The following is a 15,776-nucleotide window of genomic DNA, read 5'->3' on the forward strand; positions in this document are numbered from 1 at the left end:
TGGTAGACAACAAGGATAAGGACAATGAGTCAATGCACTCAAAGAAGCCCCACAAGTGTAAGGACTCCAAGAAGTCGAAAAAGAAGATCAAGATCTACGACGAGGACGAAGCCTCTACATCAAGCTCAAGTAGCGAGGATGAGTCTATCTACATCAAGCAACAAAGGAAAAATAAAACAGTTTATTCTAACTATTCTAGCATATCTTTCAATTATAATCATATTCCTTCAAATACCACCACCCCTCTATTATTTGTTTCACTTGAAAAACCTCCTCAATTTGATGGAACAAATTATTCCAGGTGGAGCCATAGTATGATAGGACACTTATGCTTACCCCATCCAAATATTTGGTATATTGTTGAAGTAGGAATGGAGTTGCCCGATAGCGACGATGAGGACTTCCAACAACTAGAAGTGCAACAAATAATAAATCACAATGCCTACTCTTTTTGCGGTAGAGATAGAAACAATTAGACAAAATCTAGTTTGCACATTATTATTTAGTTATTTACATAGTTTTTGTTTAGGAGATTTATTTGTAGTCTAATTAGCGTTTTAGAAGTTCTAATTTACTTCCTCTTAAACGTCCGTGTTTCTTTCATGACCTACAAGTCTACAACCAAAACAACTTGCATATTCCGTTAGTGACTAGGTTAATTACCAGTTCCACACCGCGAGTTCTATACTAGCTGCTTCAGGCTTCAGCTCTACCAGTTGGAGTGTAGGACTGTAGGAGGAGGTAGAAAAGGTAGCCGCGTCTCCACGATAAGGCTACCCGCAGTGGAGGACCAGGTGCTGGACTCTATCCCATATAGCGTAAAGAAACACCTGCAGCGGGTGACTGGGTGCTAGACTCTACGCGTGATTGAGCTGCAAATGTAGAATTTGGACGCACATGCGCTAAACGAGGCATGCAAGCAAGCAGCCGACGGAGGCAGATGCATGCATGCACGCGGAGGTGGGGAGGCGGGCCCACATGCATGCACGCGGCCGTTCACAGCACATGCATGCACGCGGAGTGGGAAAAAATATAATATAATATATGGTAGTTGGTATAGGGTTGGAATATAGAGTAAATATGAGTGCGGAGGATTGTGGTATAGAGTGTTGATCAGGACAGAATATTCTTTTTAGGGTAGAAATTTAGAGTAGTATGAGTGCGGATAGCCTAACGAGGAAATCGAGCAGCGGCACCAGGGCCCAGGCCAATCCCAGGAAACCGGAAGCTCGAAAGCTGCCAAGCCCTCGCCGTCCTGCCGCCCACGGCTTACCGCTGCCGCCTGCCGGCCACCCCACCCAATGAAAATCCGCATATACTGTAGTACTCCGTTTCGCCCGCGCCGCCCATCCGTTCGGCTGCCTCGCACGCCCCAAAATCCCCTGCTGCGCCTCCAAAGCCAGCAGCCGGCAGGTCCCGCTACAAAAGCAGGCGGCATGCGCGTGCGCGACAGGTAGCAGCTGCCTGAGCCAGTGCGCTTCGGTGAGCAGACAGGACGGCATAGGATAGAGATGGCGGCCGCGGTGGAGGGGGTGCGGCACCGAACGCTGGAGGCGAACGGAGTGCGCCTGCACGTGGCGGAGGCTGGGCCCGAGGAGGGCAGCGCCCCAGTGGTGCTGCTCCTTCACGGCTTCCCGGACCTCTGGTACGGCTGGCGCCACCAGATGTCCGCCCTGGCGGCGCGCGGCTACCGCGCCGTGGCCCCGGACCTCCGCGGCTACGGCGACTCCGACTCCCCGCCTGATGCGTCCAGCTACACCACCTTCCATGTCGTCGGGGACCTCGTCGCGCTCATCTCCGACCTCGGCCAGCGGCAGGTTTTACTGCAGCAATCCGTTCGATTCGTTGCACAAAACTGCGAAGCAGACACGGTACGTTGGCTTATTCGCCCTCTTTTTTTTTTGATCGGGTTCTCTGTTCGCTGCAGGTGTTCGTGGTGGGGCACGACTGGGGAGCCACCGTGGCGTGGCAGCTTTGTCTGCTTCGGCCGGACCTGGTGCGGGCGCTCGTGAACCTAAGCGTCGTGTACCACCCGCGGCGGCCGGAGATGAGCCCGCTCCAGGCCATCAGAGCTGCCTGCGGCGAAGACCACTACATGTGCCGCTTCCAGGTAAACAAGTGGAGTACTGTGCTTCCTTTCCCATTACATACTGCTACCGCAGCTCCTATGGGCCAGGCAGGATCAATCAATGGTCTTATTTATGATGACTAGTCATGTTCCGTCCTCTGCTCTGATAACCATTGGTTCGGGCATTTGTCATTTTTTGTTGACTCGTTTAGTTTGGAGAGCAGATTGGTTCGATGGATACTGGAACGATTACTTGGTGCCTCAATTTGACTCTGTCCCGTAAAAAAAAGGAACAATTGGATCTATACCATTAAAAGATCCAAACTTTAGATATATACCATGGACCCCACATGTCATTGACTCATGTGGACCCACATGTAAGTGAGATAGTAATAGTATGGATCCAAAGTGGTGATCTTTTAATGGTATGGATCCAAATTTCCCAAAAAAAAATTCTCCTAGCTGTTAAGGAAGGGTCGGATTCGGTACCCCGCACACATAATAGTGGGAGTGACCATAAACAGCTAGGAATATCCACAGTTGCAGATAGATAATGGCGACGAAATAAATGCTAATTAGAAACTTTTGGTTTGAAAAATGAAACACAGCCCATAGACTTAATTCAGAGGAGGTTAGCAGATCATTTGATACAAACTTGAATACTTAGTCCCTAGATGTCTTATTTTAAGAGAATATGTTTCCCTACAATAAATTGATTTTAGTGCAGTAACTGTTATGTGCAAGGTTTCTTCTCTTGATATAATGATACACCGCTCTGCATGTTTGAGGAAAAAAAAACGGTTTTGTGCAAGGTTGCATATAACAGTATTGTTTAATGGAAATATCAGGTCTTCTTTGGAGTTCTATCAACGAACATCAGCATGCAGCACCAGATCAGCTGTAAAACTTACCTATCAGATTGTCTCACTGATTTTAGTTGATTTAAATCTTCAAGGGAATAATAACTCTTGGATGTCGCTGTCTTGAAATCATCGACTTGGTCCCATTTGCATAGTCCAGTTGTGTGGAGCTAACTATTTTTTAACATATATGACATATTTTGTGTATATCAATGCCCCTTTAGATATGTTTTTTTTTCTAAAAAACACTGCACATTTGAATTACATAAGGATGCATACAGGAATTTGGTGTTGCTGAAGCTGAATTTGCTCTATATGACATCAAGTGGGTGTTTAAGAAGACATTTGGCATGCGCAAGCCAGCTCCTCTTATTCTGCCCAAGGACAAGAGCTTCTTTGACTCTCTTGATTCAGATGGAACTTGTCCTCCATGGCTATCAGAGGAAGATATTTCTTACTATGCAGAAAAATTTGCGAAAACAGGCTTTACTGGAGGACTTAACTACTACAGGTGCATAGACAGGTATGTGCCTTCTGGTCAGTCAACAATTTTGATTTCGCATTTTCTTTATTGATGCAATCAATCATTTACCATCCAACAATTTCCTGTTTTTTATTTGCCATGGGATTACTGAAACTCAGTTCATGTTTGATTGGTCCAATGCTATTTGTTTGATTGGTCCAATGTATGCCTTAGGGCATGCATAACTCATATGAATGCACTGTGTATTTATGTGTTTCTAGAGGGTAAGACAAAAATTGTGTCTTCATCAAGACATATCTTTGACACGGTTCTTCAAGTCTTGAGGAACAACTTCATATATACAACCTTCGTTAATAAATCGTGTCTTAGAGTTTTTAGGGAATAAGATACAAAAGTTAGATACACTTTATTGTATCAAAGTATGTCTTAGATATCTTTTATACTTGATGATTTGTGCCCCTGTATCTAGGTTATACACGCCCTTAGGTGTCTTTTATACTTGAAGAATCATGCTCCTGTTTCTGGGTTGTACATGTCCTAAGGGTTTCTTTGGGACAATTTCCTCAATTTTAAATTCACAAAAAATTGACCCTACAGGTCAAATAGTCCAGATTCACCAAATTGATGAATCTAGGGACCAGATTTACTATTTTGGGAAACAACTCAATATGTGGTCCACCAATTTAGATTTGGTGGAGCTAGTAAAAATTAACCACCTCTACCACTTGTAACATAAACTACTGTTCCATTCTGTTTTTCGTCGTTTCTTTTTTCTTCACGAGCGGACCCAGCCATGGTCAGGAGTCGCATCCAGCTGGCAGCTGCTCTCCTATCTAGGGATGGTAATGGGTATTGGTATGTGTATGGGTAACTAACCGTAGGTAATTATCCATCAGACACGGATATGGTGGAATTCATTATCCACGAGTATGGGTATGGATATAACAAGGTATCCATGGTTAATTTTTTCGTAGGTATGGATATCTAGTATCCGTACCCGTTACCCAATGGGTATGTGACACGTGGGCCTTCCGGATTCAATACATTATCCCAAATTCACATGTTCCAATTTCTATCCATGATATGTTGTTTGGTGTTGAAATTGTTGTTTGATGATGTTGGAATGATTAAATTGTTGAATTGTGATAAAATTGTTGTTTGGTGTTGAATGCTGATATTGCAGTGAGTGAGCGGGTAATGAATATTCGTCGAGTAACAGATATTAGGTGGGTACGAGTATGGGTACAGATCCATACCCATGAACGTGTATGGGTACGAATAAGGCTTGAGTTTTGTCTCACGGGTATGGGTACGAACCATATACCCATGTCCTACCCGCCCGATTGCCATCCCTACTACCTCTGTTGGTCGTGCCCCTCTCCCGATTGGCCCTGCTCTTCCTACGTCTGATGTGCCTTGCCCATGCATGGTCAACCCCATCATGTCTACCCTGGTCGCGCCACACACACGTCAGCCAGCCCTGCTCGCCCACGGTCGACCGTGGCGGTCGGTGCTCTCCCCCTCATTCTCCCTTGCCCTGATTTTGCTCCCTTTGTGTTCTAGATTGAGAGCAAGAGGAAGAACTGCTCGTGAGCTCGACGTCTTTTTTCCGAGGAGAAAGAATAGACCAGTTATTGACATGTAAGGCATGTCCCGGTGACAAAAAGAGGTCATTCCAACTAAAATGTCCTTTTGTGGATCTGGAGCTAATATTTTTATAGTGGATCCTAGATTTTTTAGTGGAGCTGCTCCACGGTGAATCCTAGGTTCAAATTCATCATTCATTTTTTCACTGATAGAGTTGTCCCAAACATATCCTAAGAAAACTAGCTAGAGGGAGTACACAAGAGTAATTTCAAAAGACTCTCCAAATCCTTTCTAATTGTTAGAAAGAAATATGATAAAAACAAAAACGGTAGTTGTGTCTTTTTTATGGAATCGTTCTGATATTTTATCCAGCATAAATGGAAATCGTAGGTTATTTAAAATTTGAAATCGATTTGGCCCTCTTCCGATCGTTTTTTATTTTTTGGTATTTTATTGTCCGTATTGTAATCAATATTTTCAGTTTCAGCCCAACTCGTTTCCTTAGACTGCCTGCCCAGCCAAGTCGATGGCCCAATACTTTTATGACGGGTATAGGATATAGGCACATGCTGAAACAGCTAACCGCCCAGGGCCAGTTGGCTTAGAAGATTACTCCTAGAATCTGTTAGCTATTTATTAGATAGAGTTTGTTAGCTAGTTATCCCTAAATAGAAGGGCTACGAATTAGGAGGAGTTTGTTGAGGCCTGGGACCGGTCTATAAGGTCAAGGCGTTGTATCCAAAAGGGCTATGGATTGATCAATCTAAGAAAGATTGTTCCCTGCCTCACATGTGTTCTTGAACCGGCAGCAGCATGGCTCCCCTTCGCCCCCGTTCGTCCAACCATCATCCAGCCATTAGCCACTCATATAATCTCCGTAGTAGAGGCGATCCTACCAATTTGGTATCAGAGATGCCGGGATCAAACGCTGGTGACAGCGTTTCCGCCGCTGTCCAGTCCCCATCCTTGGTCGGTCACGACGATCCTTGCGGAGATCCAGCGCCAGCTAGGGGATTTCGCCACCCAATTGTCCTCGATCTCCTCTCGTGTGGCTGCAGTCGAGAAGCCACCTGGTCCAGCTACCGTCTCCCTTTTGCCAGGGAGCCCCTACGACATGCCGAGATATGGGGGGCCTTCCCCAGCCATGGTAGGGGCTGACGCCATTCCGCCACCACACCCCACCACCACCCCAGCCACCACCTACTCCACCATAGTTTCCACCGCCCCGCTGCCGCTCCATCCGCTACCCTTCCCGCATTCCTGTCACCCATCCCACAGTTGTCGCCAATGCCACACATCGTGGCTAGTACCCAATTCCAACCTGCTACAGCAGGCGTCCCCTGTTTCCATCGCCTCGAGTTCGCCACGTTTGATGGCAAGGAAGATCTCCTTCAATGGCTAAATCGGTGTGAACAATTCTTCGAAGGACAACGCACGATGGAAGAGGAGAAAGTCTGGCTTGCCTCCTATCACATGACAAAAATTGACTGGACATGGTACACCCAGCTTTAGCGCGATGAACCTTCCATGTCGTGGGGACTCTTCAAGTAGCACTGCCAACTCCGCTTAGCGCCGCCACTACGCAGCAATCCTCTCGGCGAACTAGCACGCCTTCCCTTCCGCACGACAGTGCATGACTACCAGGAGAGGTTTTGGGACCTGCTAGCCCAAACAACCCCACTGTCCCAGGAATAGAAGGTACAACTGTTTACGGCTGGACTGCCGGAGCGTATCAAGGTCGGCGTGGAACTCATGGCACCACGTGATCTCAAGCACGCCCTGAGTTTGGCGCCCGCATATGAACGTAGGACACAGGCACTCGACACCCACCAGGCACCAAACTCCAACAAGCACCTGCAACGTCCACCTGTCAGTACCAGTGCCAGCACCACAACCAGCTATCACTGCAGCACCCAGCACCATACAACAGTGGCCATTCAAGAAGCTGACACATGCCGAGATGACTAAGCGCCGTCGCCAAGGACTTTGTTACAACTGATATGAACTATATGTTCGTGGTCATAGGTGCCCTAGGTTGTTTTACTTAGAGGTGACCGATTATGAGGATGACACGACCACACAAGAAGAGGAGACACCGGAGAATTCTGAACCAATGATCTCGCTCCATGCACTGACAGGTATCCGATCGGAGGACACAATGAAGATGAAGATCCAAGTCAGGGACAGAATCCTCATTGCTCTTCTGGACACAGGATCCACACATAATTTTATCAACACAGAGACTGCACAATCCATGCAATTGGAGTTCAGACCCTGCCATGGTCGCCACATGATAGTAGCCAATGGGGACAAAGTCAACTGCTATGGGCTTGCAAATAGTCTCAGCTTCTCAGTAGGTCCGGAGGAGTTCATCATGGATGCCTATGCCATTCCTTTGGATTCATTTGGTGTCATCTTAGGAGTTCAATGGCTACGCACTTTAGGACCCATTCTTTGGGATTTGGATTACATGTATATGGCCTATGACATTTGGATTCTAGCAAGATTGAGGCTATCACTTCTTGGCCAGTTCCTTAGTCACCAAGGGGACTTCATGGATTTTTGGGACTAGCCGCATACTACCGTAAATTTATCAAGGACTTTGGTACAATTGCATGCCCGCCCTACTTAAAAAGGAGGGGTTCCATTGGGGACCACCAGCAGCTACAACATTCCGCACACTAAAGCAGGCCCTCTCCGCAGCACTTGTCCTACAGCTTCCAAACTTCGAGCAACCATTCATTGTTGACTGCGACGCTTCTGGAACCGGATTTGGAGCTGTGCTGCATCAAGGGTCAGGACCACTAGCACTTTTTAGTCATCCATTTGCACCGCGACATGTCAAACTCGCAGCATATGAACGAGAATTAATTGGATTGGTTCAGGCAGTTCGCCACTGGCGACCTTATCTATGGGGCAGTAAATTTGTGGTGCGAACAGATCACTTCAGTCTCAAGAATATGCTCGACCAATGGTTATCAACTGTCCCCCAACATCATTGGATCAGTAAGTTGTTCGGGTTCGACTTCACTGTGGAATACAGAGCTGGGAGATTCAACACAATTGCAGACGCCCTGTCCTGTCGCAGCTCTCCTAATGCCACGCTCAACACCTTATCCAACAGGAATGTGCGGAATGTTGTAGCTATATGAAGAGCTGCGGCAGGAATGTGCAGCAGCACCAGAGTGCCAACAAATCTGCAACCAAATCGAAGACGGTGCCCTTACCGATCCATGGCAGCTGGTTGATGGCCTTATCTTGTATGGCCGTCAGGTGTTTGTGCCAGGGTCTTCTGCCCTGTTGCCAACTATATTGGACACAATTCACTCGACAGATCATGGGGGCATCCAGAAAACACTGCAGCGAGCACGCGCAGACTTCAAGATCAACAAGGACAGACAGTGGTACGAGATTGGGTTCGTTCATGTGCCGTGTGCCAACAAAACAAGACTGAAGCCCTACACCTAGCTGGTCTGCTTCAACCACTAGAGGTGCCATCGCAGGTTTGGGCGATATATCGGTTGGGGCTTCCACCAGGAGCACGCATACACGATGTGTTCCATGTCGGTCTGCTCAAGCCATATCGCGGTGCTCCACCATTGCTGCCACCTTGCCTTGCCGGTTATGGAAAATGGTTGGCTACTCTCTGCTCTAGATAAGGTCCTCAAAGCTCGACTTCAGCGTGGCGTCTGGTTCGTGCTGGTCAAATGGAGCGGTGTGCAACCTGAAGAAGCCTCCTGGGAGCCCTTGCAACAATTCAAGACCTCATACCCTGACTTCCAGCTCGAGGACGAGCTGTTCGCGGAGGAGGGGAGAGATGTTATGACGGGTATAGAATATAGGCGCAGGCTGAAACAGCTAACCGCTCAGGGCCAGTCGGCTTAGAAGATTACTCCTAGAATCTGTTAGCTAGTTATTAGGTAGAGTTTGTTAGCTAGTTATCCCTAAATAAAAGGGCTACAAATTAGGAGTCTATTAAGGAGTTTGTTGAGGCCTGGGACCGGTCTATAAGGTCCAGGCGTTGTATCAAAAAGGGCTATGTTTGATCAATCTAAGAAAGGATTGTTCCCTGCCTCACTTGTGTTCTTCAGCCTCACCTGTATTCTTGAGCCGGTAGCATCACGGCTCCCCTTCGCCCCCGTTCATCGAACCATCATCCAACCATTAGCCTCTCATATAATCTCTGTAGTAGAGGCGATCCTACCAAATACCCTCTCCTAATGTTCGAGTCCGAGCGCCACAACATTGTGTTCACACAAGTGGGGTGTCCACTGGCCATCAAGGCCCACCGGCCTACGGCACAGAATGCTTCATTCTAAGGGTGTATACCGTGTACGATGGATATTTTGAGTTGTGTCTGTGTCTTTGACCGTGTTTAGGGGTACATGTAAAAACTCAATAGACGTATCTTGGCTCTATGCTCGAGACTGATAACATAGTGATTGGTACATTAAATTTATTGAATACCATATCGTGAATCCTTTATTCTTGCCCGCTTCAAGATATGATAACTAATCAAACAATTTCAACCTTGGGGTGAAGAGTTTACACAACTTATGTTTGCTTGAACTTTTTCTTGTTCGTAGGAAATGAGTTTTTTTTACTACAAATTGATATGTTGTTCCGTGAAATATTGATGTTGTTTTCGTTACCGTCCAATATCGTGTCGTTTTCGTAAAATGTGAAATTGGTTGAGCATTCTCCCAATCTTTTTCGATTGTTTTCATCGCTAAAAAGGAATATTTAGGTAAAAAATACTTTCCAACTTCTCTAATTGAATATATAAATATAATCATCATTATTTTGGATTTTTCCCAACTAAATATGAACAACGAGGTTTAATCTCTAGAGTGCGTGTAAGATATAGGAAAGTTGGAGAGAAAAGATGTAAAAATTGAATTTAAAAATTGTAAGATATAGGAATTTTTTATTCAAATAAGTTTTTTAAATGATATTTAAAAATTGATTTTTAGAAGGTTTTTGGAGATACTCTAAGAGCAAATATCAATAATATATTGTTTGATGTTGCTCTTAGAGTATCTCCAAAAACCTTCTAAAATTCAATTTTTATTAGTTAACTCTTTATTAGTTTATTATTAATACATGACTCACTTGTGTTTTAAAGTTTTTTTTCTAGCTCGTTTCTTCTATCTCATTACATAGCCTGTTTACCACCTGTTATTATACTTGTCTAGATCTATTTTGGTGCCAGCCAGTGCAAATTCAATTGTTATGTACAATGGCTTTATTCAGAGCTGACAGGCATCTGTAAGGTCTCACCAGATCCATTTTGTGCTCATGTAGGAGTTGGGAGCTTTCTGCGGCATGGACTGGAGCTCCGATAAAAGTTCCGTCGAAATTCATTGTTGGGGACCTTGACATTACATACAACGCTCCGGGGGTACCGGACTACATTCACAAGGGTGGCTTCAAGGCAAGCGTGCCAAATCTAGAGGACGTGGTTGTAATGGAGGGAGTGAGCCACTTCATCAACCAGGAGAAACCCAACGAGGTCTCTGATCACATCTGCGAGTTCTTTAGCAAGTTCTGATACGTATTGGAAAAATCTCAAGGAGCCGTTATATGATTCTGAGCTACTCGTGTTTTTATGTCAAAAAAATGCGGTTGCGAGTGTCACCATACAAATATACGATCTAAATAAAATTCGTCTGTCTCACCTTTTTACACAGCTCTACCAAGAAACTTGTTTTGCCTTTGTGGTAGACACCATATGGGGTGATCCAAGAAGCAACTTCCAGCGGCCACGGCAGCTTGGAGTTGCATGATAAATTTCCTTTTGATGTATGACACACGTGAGGGTGAGGCTCTCATATTATTGATTTAGGACTCGTTTGGGACGCTCGAAACCGGCGGGTTTTCCGGCCAAAACCCAGCTTCTCCATGCCCCGTGTAACAGAACACTCCTGTGGCTGCGTCGACGTTTGGAAGTCCATCGGAAGGGAAGCGTGACCCCGGTTTGGAACGGTTTTCACGGGCAGGAAAAACACGCGTCAGAAGGTCGGACACACAAACCCCGTCTTGCCTCGTCTCGTCTGCTCCCCATCTCCCCGTCTCGCCTCGTCCTCTGGATCCCGCCGCCGCCTTCACCCACCGCCGACGTAGGGTCTCACCTCGTCCTCCTTCAGATCCAGTCGTCGCTTCACCCACCGCCGACGCAGCACCCCGTCTCGCCTCGCCTCGTCTCGTCCGCTCCCTATTTCCGTGTCTCACCTAATCCTTCTCCAGATCTAGCTGTCGCCTTCACCCACCACCGACGCCGAGCAAGAAGACACGGAGCCCGAGGCCACGTCCAGCTCGTCCATCGATCCGGCACACGCGTGCTCCTCGAACGTCGCTGCCCCTCCTCCGAAGAACACGATGACCCCTCCGCCGACGCTATGAAGAAGATGCAGAGGAAGACGCCCACCGCCGAGCCTCGTCCAGATCCAGCCGATGCCCTCACCCACCGGTAAATATGCATACATCCATATTACAAAAGCAATTTGTTTGTGCGCATCGAAATAGGAACCGTTTTGGTGAACTTTGGAAGCAGACAAGGGTTTGGTCACATCCGTAGCATGACCAGTTTGTTTCTTGGTCGTAGGAGGGACATAGGATGTTTTGTTGCCTTCTACTACCTTCTCCCTCTACCATTTTATTTCTCTCCATATGATTTGGTTCACGGGAACCCCAATGGCGAGGTGAATTTGGGGATGTAAGACAGCTCAAGAACACAATCCTTTGGGCAAACGTACAAAACTTGACACCCCGACAGCTATATAAAAGACCAAGTCTACCCTAATCAATGTTTAATCTTGCATCACTTTATTCATAATCCATTGTGCCATCAGCACATAAATAATCGCCCCAATGATGACTACTCTTCACTGCTACCCTTGTTACAACTATCTGATAGACGCCTTGCTTGAGAAAGCTGGTTATAGTGTATACGCAGCGCTTAGGTAGCACATCAATGTGAGTAATTGAGTTGTTCAGGGTACTTATCCAAGCTGAATTATTTTGCTGTACAATCCAACCTACTTTAACTAAACAAGCACCTTATTGCTTTGCTAATGTAGTGCGATATTCAACTTTATTGTAGTGTAGTATTCAGCTTTGTTGTATTCAGCTCTGTTGTAGTGCAGTATTCAGCTCTGTTGTATTCTATTCTTGTGTAAACTAGCTAGTTATTTCCCATAGTTCAATTTGTTAACAATATGTGTTTGCTCTATCAGGAACTTGAGAAGAGGAAGGAGAAGGCCAAGGTTGCCTACGAATATAGGTGTACATTTGTGCTGTGCCTAATAGGCCGGCCCAAAGCACACAATTTCTGGCACGGCCCATATCTGGCACGGTCCAACCTAATTGTGTGCCTGGGTCGGCACGGCCCACATTGTGGGCCGTGCCTGGGCCTCATGTCAAGCCCACGGGCCGGCCTGGCACGACCCATTTAACTAAGGCCCACCGAGGCCCACTAAATATAGACTCAGTATTTAACTAAGGTTCATCAAAGCCCACATGACTAGCATAACTTGGAGAATCTAGAGCTTCAATAAGCCATCGAGAGCCAATACCTAGATATGGATAGTGAATAGTGATGATCATTGTATATGTATTCTGTATGGATGTATAGTACTCAATTAAACACTAAACAGAGAACTTATGAGCTAGTTGTAATATTTTTTCTTTCTGACCAAAGGTTTATAATGTGCATCCACAAAACATCTTAGTTTTATTTTGGTCATATATATATATATTATACTTTTTGTTGATGTATTACTGTTGTATGTATATGGGCCGGTCTAGCATATTAAGGTATTTTGGGCTATTTGGGCCGGCCTTGCACACATAACTAATTGTGGGCCGTGCCGTGGGCCGATGACTGGGCACACGTGCTAGCACGGCACGGCCCATAATTAGATATGTGCTTTTGTGGGCCGTGCCTTTGTGGGCCGTGCTTTTGTGGGCCTGTGCCGTGCCGGGCCAGGCCGGCCCACATGTACATGTATACCTACGAAAGGAGGAAGCAATTGGCCAAGCTGAGAAGGTATGCTGATATTTTTGCCCCTCACAAGTACTGATACCCCAGCTGAAAGATGGGTTTAGTTTTAGTTATGACTTTCATTCCCCAGCTAGTTCATATTCTGTTGTAGATTCTGCTGCACTTTGTTCTTATGGATGCATGGAAAAATATTAATTATTAAACTAATTATGTATTGTACTATATGTTAGTTGTCTTGAGCTGAGCACAACTCTATCCAGGACAGGAGATCATTTGCTGCCTATACTTGTGTTAATCTATCCAGGACAGAACTTAGTTTACTTCTTGCCCGACCATGGCCAATTTGGCTATTGTTTTTTCAAATTATATTCCTAGTTTTCCTTATTTCTATGAATTACGTAATGTCATGCCTTAATATTCATATAGGTGGAACAACAGCTCCTGGAATCAATGGTGTACCTTGTAGGGTGAGTTAATTTGGCAGAGTCGGAGTTGTGGCGTGTTATCTTATTTTGTTGATTGATCTTCATTTTTCATTAATTTGATGCCAATTTTCTATGCATATCTACAGAGAAGGAAGCCATCTCAAGAAGCCGCTTGCCATGTCTCATGAACTGCATTCTCGTGTGTCTGAACCCCAATCTCTTGTATCTGCTTCTTGTCAGCATTCTCTGTTTTTAGAAAACTGGTTCTACTGAACCATTTGGACAATCTGCTTGTAGTGTTCTTCTGATTATACATTAAATTGGACAGTTCGTTTGCCTTTGGTGCATAAACCAAACATTTGGCATATGTTTTAACCTGTTCTGCTTGTGTTACCTGTTTGTTTGGAGAATTGAAGTGGACAGTTTGTTCAGCACTTTCCAAATAGCCACAGGGCGTGCAAACCCCACCGGGCAGCATCACACGGTTTTTTTTTTGCAGGTTTACCCCGGCGGTGCTAAATTACCGGGGTAGTCTGTTACCGAATTTTCCAAACGAGGCCTTAAAGATAATAACTTTCCTGTGAACGTGTTCGGTGTAAAATATCTTTTTTTTACCAGAAAGCATTAGGAACTTGTATCGTTTGTTTCACGAAATATAACGTAAATGGTAATAGTAACGATTCACACTAGAATACCACTAGAATATCTGCGGTAACAAATTTAAATAAGGTGGTATCCATTTGTAGTGTGGTATTGATTACAGTTGGACTTAAATAAACATAATTCATTTGTAGTGTGGTATTGATTACAGTTGGACTTAAATAAACATAATTTAATGTTATTGATTACTTGTTATTTTATCAATATGTGAATCAAACGTCACCCAATGTGTGTATGAATTTGCCCATTCGTGAGCAGGATCTCGACGGTAACCGTGAGCACACCGTCACTGCACACGGCGCCGATCTTGTCCATGTCAGTGTTGTCCGGCAGCACAAACTTGCGCATGAACTTTTGGCCATCAGGCGGTCCATGCACAGGTACCTGCGTCCTCGCGCTCCTCGTTGTGTCGCTCGCGGCTTGTCACCAGCACGGATATCGAGCCGGCTTAGCTCGTTCAAATTTGAGCTGGCTCTTTAAACTAATAAGTTGGTTTATATCAGCTTGTTAAAATAACGAGCCATAAAGTCATCTTGGCTCGGCTCGTTTACGAGCTGGAACTGGTTCATTTAGATCGTGAGCTAGAGCAAAAAAAAAAATTATCTAATATTGTTTTGGTTTGGTTTGATTATATTCTTCTCACTAGTTTCTTGTTTTTATTTTACTAGTTTTGCATTAGTAATGTTTTCGTAGAAGTGCTATAGTGTTCTGAAACCTGTGTCATCTGTTCCGAACCGGCACGACTTACATGTGTTGGTCTAGAATTATCCTTTTTTGGACAACTTTGGAGTGGTCTATAGGGCAACAGATTTATGATGAGCGATGGGTTTGAATGAGATTTTGGTGGCATAACTATGCTATTCTTCATTGCACCATTTTTGGGTATGCAATTGGAAAACAATGGATTATACTACTCAAATTTCGTTCCCATGGCTCGCCACAAATATATGCTCTATCGATCACTCTTAGGTGGGCTTAGGATCTATCATTCCTATAGATGTAGTGACACAATTGATATGTGTTTAGTACCCGAAGAAATTCATGAATCACATATTGTATTGTTTCCTCAAACATAGGTGAGGACTGTCGATGGATATATGAAGATTGGCGTATGAATGATCCCTTAGTGGAGTGGATAAGAAAGATAGAAGATTTTATCGATCATGCTTTTGCTTTGTCAATAACCATCACAAATGTGTGGTGTCCATGCAGCGTGTGTCGAATTTTTAGATGTCAAGACAAGAGAACTTATGCTAGGGCCCCTTTGCGACTATGACTACATGTCTAACTATGAAGTCTAGGACTATAACGGCGAGGAGTTCTGTAACACCCTAAATCCATCAAATAAAAACAATCGAGTTTGACTTAAATAGCTTCCAGTAGAAAAGAAAATATTTATGTTTTCAAAAAAATGATAATATAAATCAATTGATCAATTTCCCGAATAGATAATATTTTATCAAGTGTTTGATGCATTCATATTGGAGCATATTTTTGGTTGAAATGTTTTTTTTCAAAATTTCTAATGTATTTGGAATTCATTTCTTAATATATATATATATGTTTATTCACTATTTGGATTTATTTATTGGTGTGGAATTATTTTTATAAAAAAAATAATAAATTCCTTAATAATCTTATAATAGAAACATGTATATTAGTTTGTTAATGACATTTTTGGATTTATCCT

The 15,776-nt window shown here is 44.5% G+C and overlaps 1 protein-coding gene and 1 long non-coding RNA gene across 2 annotated transcripts; both read left to right on the forward strand.

The window, feature by feature from the left end:
* Nucleotides 1-1,522: 1,522 nt before the first annotated feature.
* Nucleotides 1,523-10,688, forward strand: LOC100282504 (epoxide hydrolase 2). The gene is made up of 4 exons (NM_001366433.1): nt 1,523-1,817; nt 1,928-2,110; nt 3,210-3,451; nt 10,304-10,688. The coding sequence occupies exons 1-4, from the start codon at nt 1,665-1,667 to the stop codon at nt 10,548-10,550; spliced, it is 825 nt and encodes a 274-aa protein (NP_001353362.1). The 5' UTR covers nt 1,523-1,664; the 3' UTR covers nt 10,551-10,688.
* A 318-nt stretch (nt 10,689-11,006) lies between these two features.
* On the forward strand, nt 11,007-13,801 carry LOC111591125 (uncharacterized). Its single transcript, XR_002750273.2, has 3 exons — nt 11,007-11,468; nt 13,428-13,468; nt 13,573-13,801. It is a non-coding gene; the product is annotated as an uncharacterized lncRNA (long non-coding RNA).
* The last annotated feature ends 1,975 nt before the right edge of the window (nt 13,802-15,776 follow it).

The sequence above is a fragment of the Zea mays genome, chromosome 3 (genome assembly GCF_902167145.1).
Source record: "Zea mays cultivar B73 chromosome 3, Zm-B73-REFERENCE-NAM-5.0, whole genome shotgun sequence".
Taxonomy (NCBI): Eukaryota; Viridiplantae; Streptophyta; class Magnoliopsida; order Poales; family Poaceae; genus Zea; species Zea mays.